General features: G+C 46.1%; 1 protein-coding gene across 1 annotated transcript in view; it reads left to right on the plus strand.

The window, feature by feature from the left end:
- Positions 1 to 25,621, plus strand: part of LOC116985893 — a 235,103-nt gene that overhangs the window by 88,467 nt on the left and 121,015 nt on the right. Inside the window, exons 16-24 of the mRNA XM_033041007.1 lie at positions 2,639 to 2,929; positions 4,280 to 4,438; positions 5,711 to 5,895; positions 7,679 to 7,861; positions 8,435 to 8,526; positions 15,327 to 15,496; positions 19,794 to 19,953; positions 21,196 to 21,275; positions 23,465 to 23,645. Of these exons, the coding sequence (XP_032896898.1) occupies positions 2,639 to 2,929; positions 4,280 to 4,438; positions 5,711 to 5,895; positions 7,679 to 7,861; positions 8,435 to 8,526; positions 15,327 to 15,496; positions 19,794 to 19,953; positions 21,196 to 21,275; positions 23,465 to 23,645 (1,501 nt within the window). The remainder of the gene's footprint in view (positions 1 to 2,638; positions 2,930 to 4,279; positions 4,439 to 5,710; positions 5,896 to 7,678; positions 7,862 to 8,434; positions 8,527 to 15,326; positions 15,497 to 19,793; positions 19,954 to 21,195; positions 21,276 to 23,464; positions 23,646 to 25,621) is intronic.

Here is a 25,621-nt window from a genome sequence, read left to right on the forward strand (position 1 = left end):
ACCACACGAAAGGAAAAACTATCCAGTGATGAGTGGAACGATGAATTAATTTTGTATTTTTTCCCCCATCTGAAGGTAATGAGAGTTTATCTAAGGCCTATAGATTCTATTTTTGCACTTACATACCAAAATATTCCCTGGTGCACTGAAGCATGCAGGTTTTAGTTTTCCGGTTATAACTCTTCACAGATACCCTTTCATTTTAGTAAGTCTCCTGTTACTGCTGCAATCAGAAACCGCGGTTTGGAGTTAAAAACTTTAAACTCTCATGTTTAATCAGTCTTTCTGTTGCATATTTTCCAAATCTAAGGTTAATTAATGTCTGCACTGTTAAATTTCACTAGTTAATCTCCTGAGATATTCGATTAATAAATCTTCTTGCATGAAAATTAGATTTGGGTGGAGTGCAGGAATTTACTGCTGAGTCGGCAACTGTGCAATTAAAATAAATGCCGCAGACTGGCTATTGGCATGATAAATCCAAACTGACAGGTTTTCTTTGCAAATGCAGACACCGGGATTTAAGATGGAAAAATATGGTGTTAGCAAGACAGCAGAGAATAGCATTTTCGTGATGAGAATCGCGTGTGAACTTTGAAAGAATCAGAAGATAGACACAAAATGCTGGAGTAACTCAGCGGGTCAGGCGGCATCTGTGGAGAAAATGGAATAGGTGACGTTAAAGGGTCAAGATTCAGACCGAGAGTCAGGGGAGAGGGAACCAAGAGATATGAAAAGGTACATAGAACAAATGAACGAAATATGTGCCAAAAGATAGATCAAAGTCAGCAACGATGATAAAACGTGGTTGTGCAGCTGGAGAGCAAGAGGAATCACAGAGGGGGAGCTGCGAGAGAGGGTGCTGTAGAACCATCGTCGGTGAGAGGAGAGACGGTGCCATGGGTAGAGTTGCTGCTTTACAGCACTTACAGCCCCAGAGACCCGGGTTCGATCCCGACTACGGGTGCTGTCTGTACGGAGTTTGTACATTCTCCCCGTGGCCGCGTGGGTTTTCTCTGAGAACTTTGTTTTCTTCCCGCGCTCCAAAGACGTACAGGTTTGTAATTTAATTGGCTTGGTATAATTGTAAATTGTCCCTAGCGTGAGTAGGATAGTATTAACGTGGGTGGGGGAGGGGGATCGCTAGTCGGTGCCGACTCAATGGGCTGAGGGGCCTGTTTCTGCACGGCATCTCTGAACTAAACAGAACTAAGCTAAAATTCGTCAAAGTAGTCATACCTTGAGGAGATTTTGCAGGCAAAATGTGCAGGAAGGAACTGCAGGTGCTGGAATCAGAGTTAATGTTGATTTGTGGTTACAAGCAAGTGTTGAAAGAGCGGTTGCCAATTTTAAGCACCACAGATATCTATTTCTATTGACTGTGAAATTGCTGATAAGTCTAAAACAAGGGTGTAATAGTCTCAAGGTAATTGGTTGACCCTTCAAGCATTCAAGTGAGGACATTTCTTCACCCAGAGGGTGGTGAATCTTTGGCTGGAAGTTAATCGCTCAATATAGACATAGACATAGAAATTAGGTGCAGGAGTAGGCCATTCGGCCCTTCGAGCCTGCACCGCCATTCAATATGATCATGGCTGATCATCCAACTCAGTATCCCGTACCTGCCTTCTCTCCATACCCTCTGATCCCCTTAGCCACAAGGGCCACATCTAACTCCCTCTTAAATATAGCCAATGAACTGGCCTCGACTACCCTCTGTGGCAGAGAGTTCCAGAGATTCACCATTCTCTGTGTGAAAAAAGTTCTTCTCATCTCGGTTTTAAAGGATTTCCCCCTTATCCTTAAGCTGTGACCCCTTGTCCTGGACTTCCCCAACATCGGGAGCAATCTTCCTGCATCTGGCCTGTCCAACCCCTTAAGAATTTTGTAAGTTTCTATAAGATCCCCCCTCAATCTCCTAAATTCTAGAGAGTATAAACCAAGTCTATCCAGTCTTTCTTCATAAGACAGTCCTGACATCCCAGGAATCAGTCTGGTGAACCTTCTCTGCACTCCCTCTATGGCAATAATGTCCTTCCTCAGATATACGCCACACCCTTGGTTTTTATGGTGTCCCCTTTATCATGGTGTCCTCTTGGCTATAGGGGACAGACAAACCATATTTCACCACCAGATCGGAATGCTGGCGCCACCCCTAGCCATTCCCCCGGCCACCACCCGGCTGTGCCTGTCGACGCACCAAGTCCCCAACGACCGGCGATCCCCGTACACTAGTTCCATCTGACACACTGGGGGCAATTTACAGAAGCCAACTAACCTACAAACCTGCACCTCTTTGGAAGGTGGGAAGAAACCGGGGCACCCGGAGAAAACCCACGCGGTCCCAGGGAGAACGTACAAACTCCGTACAGACTGCACCCATAGTCATGATCGAACCCGGGTCCCTGGCGCTGTAAGGCAGCATTGTGACACCATGGCGATAAAACTGTGTCTTTCATCTGAGCAGTGACTGTTATACTTTCTCTCTCCCTGTGTGTGTGTGTGTGTGTGTGTGTGTGTGTGTGTGTGTGTGTGTGTGTGTGTGTGTGTGTGTGTGTGTGTGTGTGTGTGTGTGTGTGTGTGTGTGTGTGTGTGTGTGTGTGTGTGTCTGTGTCTGTGTGTCTGTGTGTGCGCGCAGGTTGGCGTTCGGGTGGAAAATGCGGAACATCTCGTACAGAAGATATTTGGTCACAAGCAACCCCCGTTTAAGGACAGTCCCAAGCAAGCGAGGACTCCGGGGAAAAAGTGGAGATTGAGAAACCCGGCAAAATTTTCCGTCCGCCCTTTGAATAAGAAGGGAGTTGTGCCAAGACACGCCACGGGCAGATCGGCGGCGGCAAGGTACCAGGTGGAGAAACGCAAGCCTCAACGAGCAAACAAAAGCTGTCAGAATGGGGATTATACCAGAATCAATGAAATAGAGGCCAAGGTAAGGGCACACTTTGGTAGAAAGTCTGGTAGAAAGAGTTATACTATCACACAGCAGTAAAACATGTCTGTACCGACCATCAAGTATCTTCCAACATTAATCCCATTTACCAGCAATTTGCCCATAATTGGGTTAGAAATTCAATTTTGTAGCAACTGTTTTACGAGGGTTGGGAAACTGAATGGTGCTTTGGTTTAGTTTAGTTTAGAGACGCAGCACGGAAACAAGCCCCTCAGCCCACCGAGCCCGCGCTGACCAGTGATCCCCGCACACTTACACTACCCCACACACACTGGGGACAATTTTACAATTGCACCAAGCCAATTAACCTACAAACCTGTAAGTCTTTGGAGTGTGGGAGGAAACCGGAGATTCCAAGGAAAGCCAACGCAGGCCAATGGGGAGAAGGTGCAATGGGGTTGTACTGCGGTAGTTACTGCTGCATCATGTTCTAGGAAACCACATTGGCCTCGTTGAGGGAAGCAGGCTCTATTGTAATGAAGCAGGTCTGCTCGAGAAAGGTACACGCCTCAGCTTCATTATTGATGGGGAGCGTACGTCTAGAAGGACACAAAGTGCTGGAGTAACTCAGCGTGTCAGACAGTATCTCTGAAGAACATGGATAAGGCATAAGTGATAGGCGTATTTGGCCCATCAAGTCTACTCCGCCATTCAATCATGGCTGATATATCTCTCCCTCCTAACCCCATTCTCCTGCCTTCTCCCCATAACCTCTGACACCCGTACTAATCAAGAATCTATCTATCGCTGCCTTAAAAATGTCCACGCACATAGCCTCCACACGCTCATCATAGGTTAACCTACTAGTTTTCCTGGGATCACTTGTAAATAGGTCGGCACCTATATATGTTCCCCCAGAGATGCTCACAAAGTGTAGGAAGGAACTGCAGATGCTGGTTTAAGCTGAAGATGGACACAAAATGCTGGAGTAACTCAGCGGGACAGGCAGCATCACTGGAGAGAAGGAACGGGTGACGTTTTGATTCAAGCCCTTCTTCAGACTCCTCAGATTCCTTCTCTCCAGAGATGCTGCCTGTCCCGCTGAGTTGCTCCAGCATTTTGTGTCCATCGATGCTCATAAAGTGCTGGATTTAAGTCAGTGGGACCCAGGCAGCGTCGATGGAGAACATGAATAGGTGACATTTCAAGTCGGGACCTTTCTTCAGAAAACGTACAAACTCTGTACATATGTTAAACTTCAAAATCTAAGTCGGTGAACTTGGTCTTATTCTGAAACCATTGTAATGCAAAGTGCTGTAAATGTAAGACCTGCAGGGAAGGTCCTTCCACTATCCACAATAAGAACGTAATCTTGTTTTGCTGATTTAGTTTACCAAGAGAATGGAGAAAAGGAATAAGAAGCTGAGTTGTGGCCTGAGCATGAAGATATTTGGAAATGAACTGACATTCTTGGACTGCAATGATTTGAGGATGCAAGTGAAGCAATACTCTTTAGATGTGGCTGAAATCGCAATAAAACTCTTAAAGGTAAAGGAAGTCTTTCATTTTTGGTCATTTATATAAAGTGGTGTGGTCAATAGTATTGTTTGACAAGTACGATACGATATGATAAAACTTTATTTATCCCAGGAGAGAAATTGATCTGCCGACAGTCATAAAAACACTAAATACATAATACATGAAACTTTAAATTAAAGTGATGAGTGGAAAGACTTGGGGGATGTGCAAAGATTGGGGGGGGGGGGGGGGGGGGGGGCAGGGTGTAGGGGAGTCAGTTCTACCCCACGATGGAAGGGTGAGGAGTTGTTAAATTAAACTTGTACTTTAAATTTCCTTGAGTATACCCTCGATTGGCCACTGTAACGTTGACATAAACAAGGCCTCTGCCGAAGGCATTGGCAAAGCCAGCAGCATAATCAAGGACCAGTCTCCCCTCTCCCATCAGGCTAGAAGTACAGAGGTGTGAAAACGCACACACACCTCCTGACTCAGAGACAGTTTCTACCAAAGATCCTATAGCGAGCAAGATAGATCACTCGTCGAAAAAGACATAGTACGGTCATGGGCAGATTCATGGGTAGTTTTTGGCCCCACTTCCGTAACCGGCTTCCGTCTCCGCACCAAAGATCCCATAGCGGAGCAAGGATACTAGTGCGGAGACGGAAGCCGGTTACGGAAACTTCCTCGTAAAAATAAAAGTTCTTTGGTAAAAATCTTCTCCTCATTTTCAGAATTATAATTTATTAACACAAACTATTCCCCTGAAACGATGATTACACTGCGAGTCGGGTCGGGTCGGGTTACTGTAATGGATGAAAAAAAGGCCCACGTTCCGCTCCTTGCGTACTACACGTCAGCCCATTGCATTTAGCAGGAGTGGTCTATCTTGCTCCGCTATAGGATCTTTGGTTTCTACCCAGCAGTTATCAGGCAACTGAACCATCCTATCACCAACTGGAGAGCGATCCTGACCTCCCATCTACCTCATTGGAGACCTTTGAACTATCTTTAATCGGACTTTACTGGACTTTATCTTGCACTAAACGTTATTCCCTTTATCTTGTATCTGTACACTGTGGACGGCTTGGTTGTGATCATATGTGTTGTCTTTTTGCTGACTGGATAGCAGGCAACAAAAAACTTCTCACTGTACCTCAATACACATAATATTAAACTTGATTAAGTTATGGCCTCTGCTCAGAGGATCTGTGAGGAGGTTCCTGATACTAAATGTCCCTCCGGCTGATCTCCACAGTATGGCGTAGTTTGATAGCAAGTATTCATTTCTTTTCTCTCTAGGGCCAAGAAGTTCAGTACAACAGAAGGACAAGTCTAGCAACCGAGAAGTTGACATTTTCATCCATTTCGGGGCTCCCGATTAAACTCGCTGTGAATGCATCTGTTGCCGTCAACATCAGAGTTAAAGGGAACGTGGATCTTAAACAGTGGACAGACTTTGTCATCACTGGTTTCATCAAGCCTAGGTATGGACAGACTCCAATGATACTTCGATAAATGCCTTGCAATGGGAAATTAACTTGTATTCATTTTGTCCTGCAAAATGGTGCAATAAATCCCGACTATTCTTGAGATTCCATTATAGACAATAGACAATGGACAATAGGTGCAGGAGTAGGCCATTTGGCCCTTCGAGCCAGCACCGCTATGGAAATGGTGGTAATATCATGTTTGAAGCATCTGGACATGTTCATTGTAACACTGAAACAAGATTAAGCACGTCCAGTATAAAATGGCTGCACTGTAGCGCAGCGGTGGAGTTGCTGCCTCACAGTGCCAGTGTCCCAGGTTCGATCCTGACTACGGGTGCTGTCTGTATGGAGTTTGTATGTTCTCCCCGTGACTGCGTGGATTTTCTACAAGAGCTTCGGTTTCCTCCCACACTCCCTAGACGTACAGGTTTAATGGCTTGGTGTAAATGTACAAATTGTCTCTTGTGTGTTGAGAGTGTTAGTGTGCGGGGATCGCTGGTCGGTGCGGACTCGATGGGCTGAAGGACTTGTTTCTGCACTGTATCTCTAAAACTAAAACTAAAAAAAATTAATAACTAAAACTGAAGTAAGATTAAAACAGAGAATGTTAGTCAGATAGTATCTGCGAAAAGAAATATACAGCCAAAGAGAGAGATGGTAATATCATTGACCTGAAATGTGAGCTTGCTTCTCTCTCCAGAGCTGCTACCTGACCTGCCAGGTATTTATAGTATTCTCTCCATTTATTTAATATTTCGAGCATTTAGATTTATTGTTTTTTGTTTTTTGATTAATTTGAATTATGTGACTTTTAAAATAGGTTACCTGGACTTTTTTTTTACCATTATTAACTTGTTTTATTTTAATACATGTTCCAAATGATTTTTGTTTAAATGAAGTTACATTCCAGAGAACTTAGTGACAAAGAGTTGTTTAAGAAGGAACTATAGATGCTGGAAAATCGAAGGTAGACAAAAATGCTGGAGAAACTCAGCGGGTGAGGCAGCATCAATGGAGCGGAAATAGGCAACGTTTCGGGTCGAGACCCTCGAGGAACCAGGGGCCACAGTCTTAGAATAAAGGGGAGGCCATTTAAGACTGAGGTGAGAAAAAGGTTTTTCACCCAGAGAGTTGTGAATTTGTGGAATTCCCTGCCACAGAGGGCAGTGGAGGCCAAATCACTGGATGGATTTAAGAGAGTTAGATAGAGCTCTAGGAGCTAGTGGAATCAAGGGATATGGGGAGAAGGCAGGCACGGGTTATTGATAGGGGCCGATCAGCCATGATCACAACGCATGGCGGTGCTGGCTCGAAGGGCCGAATGGCCTCCTCCTGCACCTATTTTCTATGTTTCTATGTTTCTATGTTTCTATGTTTCTAATTGTATCCCTTGCTTCCATTAGCCTGAAAAGCTAAATCTAACTCCCTCTTGAAAACATCCAGTGAATTGGCCTCCACTGCCTTCTGTGGCAGAGAATTCCACAGATTCACAACTCTCTGGGTGAAAAGGTTTTTCCTCATCTCAGTCCTACCCCTTATTCTTAAAACGATTTTATATAAAAACATTATTTTATCCACTTCACCCTATCTATTCCCCACATGATTGTAAACTAACAGTATTTCATTATGTATAAGGATTATAAGGGTAGGTTTATTTACACTAGGGTTTATGTGTAGGTGCCAGTTTATATACTCTAGGTGTTGGTATATACACTGCAGGTTTATTTATTTTTTGTTTGAGATTTGAGCTGAGGCATTAATGGTGTTCTGTTTTTAGTGCTCATGTTCATGTGTCTGCCCACATGGGACTTGATGGGACCGTCGGTAAGGCTGGTTTGGAGTGGGTGGCTGGAATGAGGACACTGACGAGCCTGGACGGTGGGATCCAGCTGAAGAGAGGACAAGACCTGAAAATCTTCCTCAACACACCGCAGGAAACGATGGAGATCGTCGACATCAGGTGAGGGCACAAAGATTATTGTCGTCTCAGCAACAGCCCACGATGTCCGTGTTGAAGATGGACCTAAATTAAGCTAATCAGCCTGCTTGTGATCCATGACTCGCCATTCCAGGGATATGCACAGTGGTAGAGTAGCTGCCGTACAGTCCTTGCAGAGCCCGGATCCAGGGTTCAATCCCGACTATTGGTGCTGTCTGTACGGAATTTGTACGTTCTCCACGTGGGTTTTCTCCGTGATCTTCGGTTTTCCTCCCACACTCCAAAGACGTGCAGGTTTGTGGGTCAATTGGCTTGGTAGAAATGTACAAATTGTCCCCAGTGTGTGTAGGATGGTATTAATGTGCGGGGATCGCTGGTCGGTGTGGACCCGGTGGGCCGAAGGGTGATCCGTTGTGTGAAGGGGGTGGATTCGAAAGTTGGATAACAGAACTAGAGTGAGTGGGAGATCGATGGTCGGTGCAGACTTGGAGGGGCCAAATGGCCCATTTCCATGCTTCAACCAAACGCACAATATCAGCAAACCATGGGCAATGCAGTTAACCTTTTCTTTTGTCCCTGTTTATCCATTTTCAGTTCGAGACTTTACACTGCAAATCCAGGTGGGAAAGAGGAGATTATTGGGTCTCTTGATCGGACAGAAGCGAGGACATGCAGTGAAGAAGAATGTAAGTTGACCAAGTAGATATTTTTCAGAAAAGTTGACCGCACATTGCGATTATAATTCCTTGAATAGCTTCTACTTAGGACAATCAAACTGAGAAGCCCTGGTGATGCAGAGATGGGATGGCGAGCTCTGTATTACCTAAATGGCCTACCCCTTATTCTTAAACTGTGACTCCTGGTTCTGGACTCCACCAACATCGGGAACATTTTTCCTGCATCTAGCCTGTCCAATCCCTTAAGAATTTAGGGATGTTTTCATTCTCATTGGATTATGGTTCTTTATTTGCCTATGTCACTGTGTAACTGTCACTGTATGTCATGTTGTTACTTGTGGGCGGAGCACCAAGGCAAATTCCTTGTATGTGAATACTTGGCCAATAAACTAACTTACTTACTTTTTCTAGATCTGGGATTTACTTCTCATTTTTTAACCTCCCGCAAGAAGGTAATGGTGAATTGTCTTTGTGGATAGCTAAGTTCTATGTTATCCCACCTTCTCATCTACTCGAGACCTAATAGTTAATATACGTTAATAATACACTTGTCATTGACGGTTAGAAGTATTGCTTAAATACTATTCGGGATTCCTCTCTGACCCGCTAAAAGTTACTCCTGGCAAATCTGTTGAAACTCAAGTTGCAAAAAGCATAATCTCTTTTATGAATGGCTTTTGGCAAAGCATTAATGCTGGACTTTGCCCAAAACAGCGAAGGTTTCACTATAAATTTCCTCCTGCGGTATATATACACACGTAGATAGTTGCAGATTTTGTCTTTGCTGGCTGGGCTTTAAACATCTGGAGACAGAAGAGGGACAAGACGGATAAATGGGACGGAAATGAATGGAATGAAATTCCCAAGGATTTGGTTACAGGTTTCACGGAATTCCCTGCCAATTTTCCATTCAGGTGTTGGTTTAGTTTAGTTTAGAGATACAGCACGGAAACAGGCCCTTCGGCCCACCGGGTTCACGCCGACCAGCGATCCCCGCATATTAACACTATCCTACTCACATTAGGGACAATTTTTACATTTACCATGCCAATATACCTACATACCTGTACGTCTTTGGAGTGTGGGAGGAAACCAAAGATCTCAGAGAAAACCCATGCAGGTCACGGGGAGAGCGTACAAACTCCGTACAGACAGCACCCGTGACCGGGATCGAACCCGGGTCTCCGGCGCTGCAAGCGCTGTAAGGCCGCCAACTCTACCGCTGCGCCACCATTGCTTCATGTTCACCAAATGAACAGAGGGCAGTACAGCACAAGAACAGGCCCTTCGGCCCACGATGTCTGTGCTGAAAATGATACAAATGAAAAAGACCACCTTTTATCAACCTGCACAAAATCCATATCCCTCCATTCCCTGCCTATCCAATAGTCAATCAAAAGCCTATCAAATGTAGAAACATTTATCTTTATTTTATTTTTTATGGTAAGGCACATCTAATGGAGAGTGAGAACAAAGTCTGTAGGAAGGAACTGCAGATGCTGGATTAGATCAAAGATAGAGACAAAATGCTGGAGTAACTCAGCGGGACAGGCAGCATCTCTGGAGAGAAGGAAGGGGTGACTTTTCGGGTCGAGACCCCTCTTCAGTTACTCCAGCTTTTTGTGTCTATCTTTGGTGAGATCAAAGAACATTGGGAAGAATTTGATTTGTATTTCATTAAATAATTTTGTCAAATAAAATCAGTGTTCCACACATCCACCATTCTTGTGTGAAAACGTTACCCCTCAAATTCCTTTTAAATATTTTCCCCGTCACCTTAAACCTATGTCCTCTCGTCCTCTATTCACCCACCCTGGGCGAGAGACTGTGCATCTACCCAATCTATTCCTCTCATAATCTTATACACCTCTATAAGATCACCCCTCATCCTCCTGCGCTCCAGGGTCCCAGCCTACTCAACCTCTGCCTATTGCTCAGACCCTCTAGTCCTGGCAACATCCTCATAAATCCTCTCTGTACCTTTTCCAGCTTGACAACATCTTTCCTATAATACTGCTGGCTCAGAGGGCCGAATGGCCTACTCCTGAACCTATTGTCTATTGTCTAATATGATGCCCAGAGCTGAACACAATACTGTAAATGTGGCCTCACCAACGTCTTATACAACTGCTTCATGGCCTCTCAAATTCTATACTCAATACTCTGGCTGATGAAGGCCAATGGGTGCCAATAGCCTTTGACCACCCTGCGACTCCACCTTCAGGAAACTATGCACCTGCACTCCTAGATCCCTCTGCTCTACAACATTACCCAGAGCCCTACCATTCACTGTTTCGGTCGTGCTCATGTTAGACTTCCCAATATGCAACACCTCCCATTTTTCTGCATTGAATTCCATCAACCATTCCTCAATCCACTTGGTCAAATGATCCAGATCCTGCTGCAATTTTTCACAACCATCTTAACTATCTGCAAAACCCCCCACTTTTGTATTATCTGCAAACTTGCTAATCTTGCCCTGTATGTTCTCATCCAAATCATTGATATAGATGACAAACAGTAACGGGCCCAGCACCGAACCCTGAGGCACACCACTAGCCACAGGCCTCCAGTCCGAGAAGCAACCTTCCACCATCACCCTCTGGTTCCCTCCATGAAGCAGTAGCGGAGAATGATCAAATATCTCATATAATAACACAGAGATATATGGTTTATTTTCTCTAATAGAGTCATACAGCATGAAAACAGGCCCTTCAGCCCAACTCTGACCAACATATCCCATCTACACTAGCCCCACCTTCTTGCCTTTGGCCCATATCTCTCTAAACCTACTCTATCCATGTACCTGTCTAAATGTTTCTTAAACGTTGCGATAGTCCCAGCCTCAACTTCGTCTTCCGGCAGCTTGTCCATACACCCACCGCTCTTTGTGTGAATAAAATTGCCCCTCAGGTTCCCATTAAATCTTTCCCCCCTCACCTTAAACCTATGTCTTCTGGTTCCCGATTCCCTTAGACTGGGCAGGAGACTCAGTGCATTTACCTGATCTATTGGGCGGCATGGTACAACTACTGCCTTACAGTGCCAGAGCCCCGGGTTCGATCCTTACTACAGATAAGCTTGGCTGTATGGACTTTGTATCCTCTCCCCGTGACCTGCGTGGGTTTTCTCCAAGATCTTTGGTTTCCTCTAACACTCTAAAGACATACAGGTTTGTAGATTAATTGGCTTGGCATAAATATAAAATGCTCCCCTCTGTGTAGGATAGGATAGTGTTAATGTGTGGGGATCGCTGGTCGGCGCGGACTCTGTGTATCCACGCTGTATCTCTAAACTAAACTAAACTAAACTATTCCTCCGGTGATATCGTACGCAATGTTTGTACTCTATTTGCATAGAACTAATGTGGTCTGAAAATATTAGTCTTCAGTAAACAGTATGAATGTGCTGTGATTTAGAAACATGTTCACCCTTCAGTGCCACCATCTCCAGTTTATTTAACAGTAATTTCCAACTGCATGGCAACAGGTTTGCAGCTGTGTTTCTGGAAATAATAAGCATTATACTTGATAAATGCCAACTGTCATAACAGGGCTCTGGCAGAAGATCAAAGTCTACTTTTTTTTTTGCAGTGAAGGACTTAATCAAAGACTTAACCAGAAACACGTGCTTATTTTACTCACTCGCTATATTTTACACTGTTTATTTACTGTCTCAACAAATGTGCCCTACTAATAATCAGTAATTTTTCTTTACAATGTGTTGGCGTTCCATTATGGAACGTGGAATTGTGTGGATTAGTAATCAGCTTGAGTCTCTTGTCTTGGAACATGAGGGATTACGAAGCAATTTTAGGCTCTGTAAATGTAAAATTGGGTGCACATGTCCTGCTGTGCTGTCCACGCACACTGGACTTTGACAATGTTTAGTCATATCTTCCCATGAGAGGAAAACTCTTACGCCTGAAATTCATGTTAAAATATGTTTGATTAGTTTAGTTTAGTATAGAGATACGATGCGGAAACAGGCCCTTCGGCCTACCGAATCCGCACCAACTAGTGATCCCGCACATTAACACTACCCTACACACAAAATGGACAGTTTTTTACATTTACACCAGGCCAATAAACCTACAAACCTGTAGGCGTTTGGAGTGTGGGAGGAAACCGAAGATCGGGATACTGATTGAGGATAATCAGCCAATGGCGGTACTGGCTCGAATGGCCGAATGGCCAACTTCTGCACCTATTGTCTATTGTCTATTGTCTATCTCGTAGAAAACCCACGCAGGTCACGGGCAGAACGTGTAAACTCCGTACAGACAAGCACCCAAAGTCAGGATTGAACCCGGGTCTCTGGCGCTGTAAGGCAGTAGCTCATTGAAAGATACAGCAGGGAAACGGGCCCTTTGGCCCACGGAGTCCATGCCAAACATTAATCATCCATTCACATTAGTTCTGTGTTATCCCATTTCCGCATCCACTCCCTAACCACCAGCGACAATTAACCTACAAACCCACACATCTTGGGGATGTGGGAGGAAACTGGAGCACCCGGAGGAAACCCACACTATCGCAAGGAAAACGTGCAAACTCCACACAGACAGTACCCGAGGTCAAGGTTGAACCCAGGACTCTGGCACTGTGAGGAAACGGTTCCACCAGATGCGCCACGTGGTTGCGTGGAGAACGTGTAAACTCCACACAGACAGCACTCGAGGTCATAATCAAATCTGGCTGTCTGGCGCTGTGCTGGAAATATAATTGGAGGAAGTGGAGTGAACGTGCACAGCGCCTTTCCCAATCTGGTGTCCACATTTAGTTGGTTCGCCTGTTTGTGTCCTCAATGCTGTTTATGCCGTGCATCTAGTGCAGTAAGAACAACAGTCAACAGTTTAGATGTTGGTACTTCTAATGTAAAGGGCCTGTCCCACTTACGCAATTTTTTAGACGACTTGCCGGCACCCGTCATAGTCGCAGCAGGTCGCCGAAAATCTTCAACATGTTAAAAATCCAGCGGCGACCAGAACAAGGTACAACTCTTTGGGCGACTACTCACGACCATACAGGCTTCACCCCGTGACATGTCGCCAGGGTGTCGCCTGTATGGTCGTGAGTAGTCTCTCTCCAAAGTCACCCAAAGAGTCGCAGCGTCTTTTTGGTCGCCTCATGTTGAACATTTTCGGCGACCTGCAACGACCTATGACCGGGTGCCGGCAGTCGCCGATAAAGTCGCGTGAGTGGGACAGGCCCATTAGCGATTGTTTAGAAAGTGATAAGTGATCAGAGAAAGAGACTGCAGCAAAGATGTTGTTACATTTAGCCCATCTCTGTTACTCTTTTTTCAATTAATGATGGTGGTTAGATTCCGTGTTGTATCACCCCTCTCTTGTAGCAGAAACTATTCAGTGATGGATATGGAGAGACCCCCACATGGGCCTGATTTAGGCTGGGAATGGACATGTGGCCAGAAATAGTGGTGTGTGGATAACTCCCACTGTGTACATCTGGTAGAGAGGACAGAAATGCTGGGAATTTTAAGTAAGAAGGGAAAAAAGCTGGAGAAAATCTCAGCAGACCAGGCAGCATCCGTAGAGTTAATGCTTCAGACTGGTGACCTCTCCCCAGTACTAACTGATAGACCTGCGATTGATCATTTTGCTTTCCGACTGAGTTTCTTGAACCGAGACCCTTCTTCAGACCTGAAACGTCACCCGCTCCTTCTCTCCAGAGATGCTGCCTGTCCCGCTGAGTTACTCCAGCATTTTGTGTCCATCTTCGGTGTTAACCAGCATCTGCAGTTCCTTCCCACACAATTCTTGAGAACTTGCTGTTTTAGGTTGGAATTCCATTAGAGGCGGAATGTTATGTGTGCATGTGGGTTTCAGGATTGAAACATTGCCTAACTGGAATCCATTATAGGCTAGCTACCGCACCGCTGAGCAGGATATGGGTTACAGGGATTTGATCAGCCTCAGGTTTGGGGGTGGTAGAATGTGGTAGGGTGGCCAATCTAGAAGACATGTGCTCTAGAAGTCGATGAGCTGAGATATGGACAGTGAACATAGAAACATAGAAAATAGGTGCAGGAGTAGGCCATTCGGCTCTTCGAGCCTGCACCGCCATTCAATATGACCATGGCTGATCATCCAACTCAGTATCCTGTACCTGCCTTCTCTCCATACCCCTATGACATTCTGTGTTTCGGTCGCGGTTTATCGAAGAAAGGAAGAGGCGGAGACAGTGGGCTGTAGGAGAGCTGGGAAAGGGAAGGGGAAAGGGGGAGAAAGCAGGGACTACCTGAAATTGGAGAAGTCAATGTTCATACCGCTGGGATGTAAACTACCCAAGCGAAATATGAGGGGCTGCTCCTCCAATTTATGGTGGGCATCACTCTGGCCATGGAGGAGGCCCAGGACAGAAAGGTCGGATTCGGAATGGGAGGGAGAGTTGAAGTGTTGAGTCACCGGAAGATCAAGTTGGTTATTGCGAACCAAGCAGAGGTGTTAGGCGAAGTGCTACAGTATATGGTGATAACTGAATCTGGTGGTGTGCGTTTTCACACTTCAATACCTTTTGACTGATGGGAGAGGAGAGAAGAGGTAGTGGCCCGGATGTGACTCGTCCTTGATAATGCTGCTGGCCTTGCCGTGGCAGCATGAGGTACAAATGGAGTCAATAGAAGGGAGGGTGGTTTGTGTGACGGTCTGGGCTGCGTCCACAATTTGGTGCAATTTCTTGTGGTCATGAATCTGGAGGTGTGCGTTTTCGCACTTCGATACTTTTCGCCCGTAGGGAGAGGGGAGAAGAGGGAGTGGCTTTTAAACGATATTTTGTTTTCCCATGCAGTTTCCAGACAAATTGGGTGGCAGATTTGTTCTGAGATGTCATACCCTTCCGGAAGTTCTGGCCTTGCGTTCCCACTGTCTGGCCCTGCTGAAGCATCAGTTATGCTCATCAAACGAGACAAAGGACTACACCAATATCTGCTGGAGGCAGCTTACTCCTACGCCACGCAGGTAACGTTCTCATTCCATACTCGACAAAATACAACTCTCCAGCCAAAGTCACTGCCAGCCTTACGCCTCAGAGCTACCTCGGCATTATTTTGAAAGGCAATTGCATTGAAGAAATGGGTAGGTCCCCAACAGAATCGTTCCAATAACTGGAATGAATTACTTCCCTGTTGCTTGAAGTGAGAGCTGTATACAGTACCATATACTGTAGTGCTGGAGTAAAGGGGCTGTCCCACTGCGGCAACCTAATCCGCGAGATCAGACGAGTGTCTTCGACCTTCAAGCTCGAGGGCACTCGCCTGGAAAACCTCGAGCTGGATCGACCGTCAGCGATGAAGGGCCCAATGGCCTCCTCCTGCACCTATTTTCTATGTTTCTAAGTGCCTATTAGTTCCAAGGCTGGACAACTGTTTGGCTCTCGTACAAAATAGGCTGTGATCATCGGCAATTTCCAGGTTAGTTTGCAGTTAGACTTCCACCCGTTGCCAATACTTCTGTGTGGTCATGGTCCTTTCTAGAGCGGTTGAACATGACCTAACTGTGCATGGTGTTTTGTAGCAGCTGCTGAACCGCCCTTCCCTGGAAACCCGATCCGACCAGACATGAGTTCATTTGGAGGCATTCCCTTTATAATATACATCGTCACTGGGAGAATGGGCGGTGGGATGTGGAGGAGAACAAGATGCAGGAAGTAAGATGCAGGGTGGCACGGTGGCGCAGCGGTAGAGTTGCTGCTTTACCGCACCAGAGACCCGGGTTCGATCCTGACTACGGGTGCTTGTCTGAACAGAGTTTGTGCGCTCACCTTGTGACTGCGTGGCTTTTCGCCGGTTGCTCCGGTTTCCTCCCACTCTCCAAAGGTTTGTAGGTTAATTGGCTTGGGTAAAATTTGTAAGTGTTCCCTAGTGTGTAGGACAGTGCTAGTGTACGGGGATCGCTGGTCAGTGCAGACTTGGTGGTCCAAAGGGCTTGTTTCTGCGCTGTATCTCTAAACTAAACTAAACTACATTAAAAGAGAGAGGGGATAGCGGCCTTAATGACCTCTGGGTGATCTGTGATTGCAGTGTTTGAGGCATCTGCATGGTGTCCACACTAACATTCGCTGCCTATTACATCTGCAACGTCAGGGCAGAGCAAAGACCACATCACTGGTGGCCACCAAGAAGATTTCAGTAACAAACTGATTCTATATCTGGCTCCTTCTCACCTGAAGCTGGAGATGTCTTTATCGTTTGCCCTCAAGACAAGGGAGGAAACCATTCAGCCCATCGAGTTTATGCCGGCTCACAGTGAGATCCAGTTCCATCCTTAACTTTCCCTGTATCCCGTTCCCCCCCGCACTCCCGTCAGCTCTTCCTAGATTGTACCATCCAGCACCTGGACCATTTTACAGTGGCCAATGAACCCAGCAACCAGCACGTCTTAGAGAAATGGTGAGGAGCTGGAGTACCCACAGAAGAGCCACGCCGTCATAGAGCGAGTGGACAAACACCATGCAGAAGAAGCCTGAAGAAGAGTCTTGACCCCAAACGTCACCCATTCCTTCTCTCAGGAGATGCTGCCTGTCCCGCTGAGTTACCCCAGCATTTTGTGTCTATGTTCCAAGTACACAGAACTGGACCTGGATCACCGGTGCTTCAAGCTGTAGCACTCTGCCACTCTGTTCATCGCTTGCCATTAGTCTTGTATCATGTTCTCTCTCTGAAGCAGTCTGTTAAAGTGCCTAAGATAGACGCAACGTGCTGGAGCGACTCAGCGGGTCAGGCAGCATCTCTGGAGGAAGAAAAATAGATGACACGGGGGGGGGGGGGGGGGGGTGGGGGACACGGGGGGGGGGGGGGGGGCGCTGGAGGGGGGCTGGAGGTAGGAAAAGGTCAGAACAATCAGTGATGACCAAGGAGGAGTAGAGCCTATAAGGGTCCATTGTTGGCTGGAAAAGAGGTGATAACGAAGGGATACAGTGATGTGAACAGTGGAACTAGTAGGATGACTAGGGAGTACTAGGAGCCTGCTTGGCCACATTCGAAAAATAATTTGCCAGCCACATATTTCAAAAACGAACTTTGAATGTAGTTCGGGCCATGTTCAAAATGTAATTTTAGACTTTCGAAAAACAGCGTGGAATTAGGCCCTTCGGTCCACCGAGTCCGTGCTGACCAGCAATCACCCCATGCACTAACACTGTCCGACGCACCAGGCATAATTTACAGAAGCCAATTAACCCACAAAGGCGCATGTCTTTGGCATGTGGTTGGAAACCAGAGAACCCGGAGAAAACCCACGTGGTCACAGGGAGAACGTACAAACTCCGTACAGACACCCAGGTCTCTGTCACTAAAAGACAGCATCTCTACCCGCTGTGTCACTCTTATACAGTATGTATTAAATGTACAGGATGTTACGGACACGATTTTCCTAATGCTGTTACCCCATGAAGGAGACCTTAGTAAAACCCCCCTTTTCCCCTGTCTGGTTTGCTTTGGGAAGCTGCCATCTGAATTCAGTGTTCATAGACATCGTTCCATTTGAATTAGTTTCATGCGGGGTTGGGGGTTGAGAATGATTTCCAGCCAGCACAGAATTTCAGGGAAAGAATTCAAAGTTCCAGTTGATTTTACCACTTGGCTCGAAACTGACTGAAACTTGTGGCTGACTGACTTTGTAAAATAAGCAGATGGTTTGACAAATACATTGAATTCCTCGGTTACCACCTGATCTGCGGACAGTGCAAGGTGTTGTGTTTCTCCCCCTGGCAAGGGTTGCTTATACTCCTCATGGTGTGAGAGAGTAAAGACTGAGCATCTGGAGAGTCTAACCAACACCGGGCAAGTCGTTAAAGTGTCGTTAAAGTGTCTGCTCGTTGACGTCGTAGCCTTGTATCACCGCAAACCTTAAAGCCTTTTCAAAATTGTAATCGGAAATCATTTGATTGGGAACTGGAAGCCGAGTTGCGGAAGAACTGGGATGTATTCGGGGAGGCACGGTGGTGCGACGGTAGAGTTGCTGCCTTACAGCGCCCGAGACCCGGGTTTGATCCTGACTACGGTCGCTGTCTATACGGAGTTTGTACGTTTTCTCCCTGTGACCGGCGTGGGTTTTCTCCGGGTGCCCCTAGTTTCCTCCCACACTCCAAAGATGTACTGGTTCGGTAAGTTGTAAAATTGTCCCCATTGTGTGCAGGTTAGTGTACAGGGTGAACGCTGGTCGGCGCGGACACGGTGGGTCACAGGGTCCGTTTCCGCACTGTATCTCCAAAGTGTATCGTTTATCCAAGTTATTAGTAACAAAGAACTGCTGACTCAGCAGGTCAGGCAGCATCTGTGGAGAACATGGATCGTTGACGTTTCGGGTTGAGATCCTTCTTCAGACCGATTGTAGCGGGGAAGAGAAGCAAGCAGGAAAAGGGGATAGGACAAAGTGTGGCACGGAATAGGTTGACAGAAGCAAGGAGGAGGTTTTGATGGGCAGATGGTTGAAACAAGGGCCAGTGAAAAATACAGGTGTGAGATTGGCTTGGAGAGTGGTGGATTGTGAAGCCAGAGGGAGGAAAAATTAGTAGGGAAGAAAAATAAGATATCTAATTCAAAATACCGTTAAATTGCCATTCAAAGTTGGCACAAAGCGCTGGAGTAACTCAGTAGGTAAGGCAGCATCTCTGGAGAACATGGATAGGTGTCATTTTGGGTCAAGACCGTTCTTCAGAGATGAGTCTTTTTGTAAACCAACATCTGCAGTTCGATGTGTCTGCCTATGAAAATTATTATTTTGTACGCTTCAACAGTTGGCGTGCAACAATTTTGGTTTCTTTGATGCTTGTACAGTACTGACTCACTGTTAGTTTAGATTAGAGATACAGCGCAGAAACAGGCCCTTCGTCCCACCGGGTCCACGCCAGTAAGCGATTACTGCACATTGACACTATCCTACACACACTAGGGACAATTTTTACATTTACCAAGCCAATTAACCTCCAAACCTGTACGTTTTTGAAGTGTGGGAAGAAACCAAAGATCTCGGAGAAAACCCACGCAGGTCACAGGGAGAACGTACAAACTCTGTACAGACAGCACCCGTAGTCGGCATCGAACCCGGGTCTCCGGCACTGCATTTGCTGTAAGGCAGCAACTCTACCGCTGATCACAATGAATGGCGGTGCTGGCTCGAAGGGCCGAATGGCCTCCTCCTGCACCTATTTTCTATGTTTCTATGTTTCTATGTTAATATTTGTCTCCATTTTCCCAGGGATGGCTTGAACAAACGGATCATTTGCATTTTCAGACAAGTGCGTTTTCTCTTTCAGAAGAACACCTGGTTTCCCGCGGAGGTGGTGGTGCACTTTTTCATGGGAACCCCACAGTCAGACGTCAAGAGGGACATAGCTGTTGATTTTCATCTGAACTACTCCAAACGGAAGCTTTCAGCCAAAATTGTTCATCCAAAGAAGACAATAAAAATACTTGGTGAGCTGGGCTGTGTAACCACAAATGCTACACACGTTCTTATCGTTTTGTGTAGGTGACACGAATCATCAAATCCAGTAGGATTAAAATCCCCAAATAATCGCACTCCTCACCAATATGCAATGGTGGCGCATCGGTAGAGTTGCTGCCTTACAGCGCCAGAGACCCAGGTTCGATCCTGACTTGACCGCAGGTGGTTGGCTGTAATGTATGGAATTTACACGTTCTCCCCGTGACCTGCGTGGGATTTCTCCGAGATCTTCGGTTTCCTCCCACGCTCCAAAGACGAACGGGTTTTCAGGGCGAATTAGGCTCGGTATCATTGTAAATTGTCCCTAGTGTGTATAGAATAGTGTTAATGTACGGGGATAGCTGGCCGGTGAGGACTCGGTGGGCCGAAGAGCCGGTTTCCATGCCAGAATTGTGAATAGACTCAAAGTGCAAGAGTAACTCCATGGGTCAGACGGCATCTCTGGAGAAAAGGAATCGGAACCGGACGACCGGAAACATCACCTATTCCTTTTCTCCAGAGATGCTGCCTGTCCCGCTGAGTTACTCCAGCTTCATGTGTCTATCTTCGGTTTAAACCAGCATCTGCAGTTCCTTCCTAAACAGAATTGTAAAGTACTTTGGGATTGTATTAGGAGATGTTGACCGAGTCACACACTCGTACAGTTCCTTTTTTAAAACAAACTCATTCCTACTAATTATTTTGAATGAAAACCAGGTTTATAATAGGGAAGGTACACAAAATTGCTGGGGAAACTCAGCGGGTGCAGCAGCATCTATGGAGCGAAGGAAATAGGCGACGTTTCGGGCCGAAACCCTTCTTCAGACTGATGGGGGGTGGGGGGGAGAAGGAAGGAAAAGGGGAGGAGGAGGAGGAGCCCGAGGGCGGGCGGATGGGAGGGTGGGAGGAGACAGCTAGAGGGTTAAGGAAGGGGAGGAGACAGCAAGGGCTAGCAAAATTGGGAGAATTCAATGTTAATGCCTTCCGGACGCAAGGTCCCCAGCCCTTTTTCTCTCCAGTTGCATTTATATTGCACTTTTATTCTTGAAAAGTTGCCATGGTATGTGGATGTAGTTCTACACCTGTGCAATAAAGTCCTTAAATATATTATGCATCTATAACAAAATATATTTTTGTTTCCCTATTGGTAATGTGCCCTGTAAAGTTTTATGATAATACATTCCTGACAACTCTTATGCACACAGTTAATGCCATTACTTTTGATTTTGCAGGAGAAATGTCAAAAATAAAGCATACTCGCAAAGGAAAGTTTGAGGTTCTCATTGACGATCGAGACTTGTATTATATTAAGGTACAATCGACTGGTCACTTTTATGTGTGTGTGTGTGTGTGTGTTACTCATGTGTTTCTCTGGTGTGTTAAGGTGTGTTCTAGTTCCTGTCCCTGAGTATTGAGTATTGTGTTCAGTTTTGTCCACCCTGATATAGGAAGCAGGTTGTTAAGCTGGTCAAAAGTGCGGAGAAGATTTACAAGGATGCAACCAGGCCTCGAGGGTCTGTGAAAGGGAAATGATGGCCAGGGTGGGAGTTTATTCATTGGAGCGCGGGACATTGAGGGGTGATCGTACAAATGTGTATAACATCATGAGGGGGGTAGATAGGGTGAACGCACAGAGCCTTTCACACAGAGTAGGGGAATCAAGTACTGGAGGACAAAGGGTTGAGGTGAGAGGGGGAACAACTTAGTAGGAATCTGAGGGGCAACCTGTTCACACAGAGGGTGGTGGGTAGATGGAACGAGCTGACAGAGGAGGCAGTTGACGCAGGTACTGGAGCAACAGTTAAAAGACATTTGGACGGGTACATGGATAGGAAAGGTTTAGCGGGATATGGGCCAAACGTGGATAGGTGGGATGACCTGGCGGGGTATCTTGGTCAGCATGGACGAGTCGGGCCGAAGGGCCTGTTTCCGTGTTGTGTGACTCTATGACTGGATCCATGATTGGAAAACTTCATCAATTGGGCACAGTCACCTAGACTGCTCCGACAGCATGGGATTACCACTCATAAGAAGGGCAAGGGCATCTCGTGTATGGGAGATGCTGTCGGAGTAGCCTCGGAGCGATCATTTCGCCGAACACTTTGCCTCAGTCTGCCTAGATTGACGTGATCTCCCGTTTGCTGAACCCTTTCACTCCCCCTCCCATTCCCACACTGACCTTTCTGTCCTGGACCTCCTCCACTGTCAGAGTGAGGCCCAGCGCCAATTGGAGGAACAACACCTCATATTCCGCTTGGGCAGCTTACACCCCAGCAGTTTGAATATTGACTTCTCTAACTTCAAGTAAACCCTTGCTATCCCTCTCTCTCCATAACCTCCCCATCCTAGTTCTCTGACTAGTTTTACTTTGCTCCTGATTACATTTTACTGATTGGGTGCCTCTGTGTCAACTTCCCCTCTGCAATGATCCATGGTCGTCATCCCCTTTGATCTCTCGTTTTCACACCTTACCCTTCCATATCTCTATCTCCCTCTCCCCTGACTCTCAGTCTGAAGAAGGGTCCCGACCTGAAACATCACCCATTCCTTCTATCCAGAGGTGCTGCCTGTCCCTCTGAGTTACTCCAGTATTCTGTGCCTAGCCTAGAAGAGGAACGGCCATGCATTGATAACAGATACTCAAAGTAGCCATAGTGAGTCATTGTGACAATCCAGCGGGCTGCCTTTGCCCGCATGGAACTGCGATTCTCAAGTGTTATTAAGCTGTATCATGCAAGTAGTTAGGGAGCATTTCATCAAAATTCCCATTGTGCCTGACAGTAGAAAGATGAAACACTTACAACAGCCTTTGGCCAGCTACGGGTGTCAGAGGTTATGGGGATAAGGCAGGAGAATGGGGTTAGGAGGGAGAGATAGATCAGCCATGATTGAATAGCAGAGTAGACTTGGCCGAATGTCCTGATTCTACTCCTATTCCTTATGACCTTATCGCATGGTGGCGCAGCGGTAGAGTTGCTGCCTTACATCACCAGACATCCGGGTTCAATCCACACTACGGGTGCTGTCTGTACAGAGTTTGTACGTTCTCCCCATGACCTGTGTGGGTTTTCTCCGGGATCTCCGGTTTCCTCCCACACGCCAAAGACGTACAGGTTTGTAGGTTAATTGGCTTTGCTTGGTATAATTACAAATTGTTCCTAATGTGTGTAGGATAGCGTTAGCGTGTGGGGATCGCTGGTCGGCACGGACTCAGTGGGCCGAAGGGCCTGTTTCTGTCCTGTATCTCCAATCTAACCTGAACTAAAAGTTAATTGCTGTTATTGATTCCATTTGGCACAGGTCCTCGCTATAATGCCATCTTAGCACATGTCTCATAGGCTTGTGAATTCTTTAGACTTTAGAGACATAGTGTGGAAACAGGCCCACCGAGCCTGCGCCGACCAGCGATCACCTGCGTCTACACTAGCACTAGCGCTATCTTGCAGCGATGTAGATACATTCCATGCCTATTGGACTTTTGATGTCTGCCTTGTGTTCTAGGGATGGACCAACTTGCAAAGTCTTGATGGAGAGCAGATGGTTTTCTCCCAACTGGAAGCCAAGTTTACGAAGCATGGGAGTCCTATAACACTGTCTGCCAACGTAACCCGAGTCCCCGGACAGAAAATAGCGTTTCTTGTATCACTTAACAATGTAATGAAAGAGACAGCTACTGTATCAGGTTAGTACAAATGGAAAAACCTATTGCTTTATGTGACAGGACGCTCTCTGGCCCAGGCAAGGAATTGGAAATACGATGACCAAAATTGATTTCGGAGCCCCGGCAATGAAGTGAAAGAGGCAAAGATAATGTTTTGTGTGACCTTCCGTGAGGACTTTTTCAATGATCTATTGCAGATCAACAGCAGAAGAAGTGAATTATGATGGTAAATTGAGCCCAATTGTCACGTGGTCTCAGAAGCATGGGAATATAAATAATAAATTTGGGTTTATGAGATTACCACTATTCTGTTATGGAAATGATAATAGGTTTCTATTCAGCCTACTTTGGGTCTCCAGGGAGTGGAACAGATGTGCTGTATAACTCCCAACTTATTCAGTATGGACCTGTTCATGATGCGAACACCATTCTCTGATTTACTCCACTTTCTATGTCAAAACCTCTCAAGTATTCCGCATCATTTTCAAATGCAATTGCTGTTGTTTTGTAGATACCTGCTTCTCTTGCGGCGATTTAAAAATAACTTTTCCACCAAGGATTTCTCTGTAAATCAACATTGGTAACCATACAGCAGACTTTTCGACTTTAGAGATACAGCATGGAAGCAGGCCCTTCGGCCCACCGAGTCTGTGCCAACCAGCGATCGCCCCGTATATTAGCACTATCCTATCCACTAGGGATAATTTACAATTTGCAGATGCCAGAGACCTGGGTTCGATTCTGATTACGAGTGCTGTCTGTACAGTTTGTTCCGCGTAGGACTTCTCTGGGTGTCCGTTTTCCTCCCACACTCCAAAGAGGAACAGGTTAATTGGCTTTGGTAAAATTGTCCCGAGTGTGTAGGATAGTGCTAGTGTACGGGCATCGTCCATCGGCGAGGACTGAGTGACCCAAAGAGCATGTTTCCGCGCTGTGTCTCTAAACTAAACTAAATTGTCCCTAGTGTGTAGGATCGTGTTAGTGTACAGGGTCGGCACAGACCAGGGTGGGCCAAATGGCCTGTTTCCGCGCTGTGTCTCTAAACTAAACTAAATTGTCCCTAGTGTGTAGGATCGTGTTAGTGTACAGGGTGCTCACTGGTCGGCACAGACCAGGGTGGGCCAAATGGCCTGTTTCCACGCTGTGTCTCTAAACTAGACTAAACTAGACTAAACTAAATTGTCCTTAGTGTTAGTGTACTGGGCCGGCACAGGCTAGGCTGGGCCAAAGTGCCTGTTTCTGCACTTTATCTCAAAAGTCCTAACTAAAAATAAAGAGGTTGTGATATAAATAGAGTGATGAGTAATGACCTACTTTTGTTTCCTTTGTGACATTTATACTACAATGGAAATATTTATTGGACTCGTGTTGAGATGAAAGTTTAGACTGCGGAATTTCCGCTGGCTGCATCATCCATCATTTTTATATCTGACACAGAACATGGAAAACCTGGAATGCTAAACCTTTCCCAGTCTGTACAAACCTTCCCCAGTCTGGACTATCAGCACTGGATGATAGACCAATTCATTAAATTATGTGTGTCAGATGATGAGAAGCAAACTGAATCTCAATGCATATACAAGCAGAGATTGGCCCTGCAGCTCACCTGATGTCATAGAGTCATAGAGTGATACAGCGTGGAAACAGGCCCTTCAGCCCAACTTGCCCACACCGGCCAACATGTCCCAGCTACACTAGTCCCAGTCTCTCCTGCCCGCGTTTGGTCCATATCCCTCCAAAACTGTCCTATCCATGTACCTGTCTAATTGTTTCTTAAACATTGGGATAGTCCTAGCCTCAACTACCTCCTCTGGCAGCTCGTTCCATACACCCACCACCCTTTGTGTGAAAAAGTTACCCCTCGGATTCCTATTAAATCTTTTCCCCTTCACCTTAAACCTATGTCCTCTGGTCCTCGATTCACCAACTCTGGTCAAGAGACACTGTGCATCTACCCGATCTATTCCTCTCATGATTTTGTACACCTCTATAAGATC

The sequence above is a fragment of the Amblyraja radiata genome, chromosome 22, assembly GCF_010909765.2.
Source record: "Amblyraja radiata isolate CabotCenter1 chromosome 22, sAmbRad1.1.pri, whole genome shotgun sequence".
NCBI lineage: Eukaryota > Metazoa > Chordata > Chondrichthyes > Rajiformes > Rajidae > Amblyraja > Amblyraja radiata.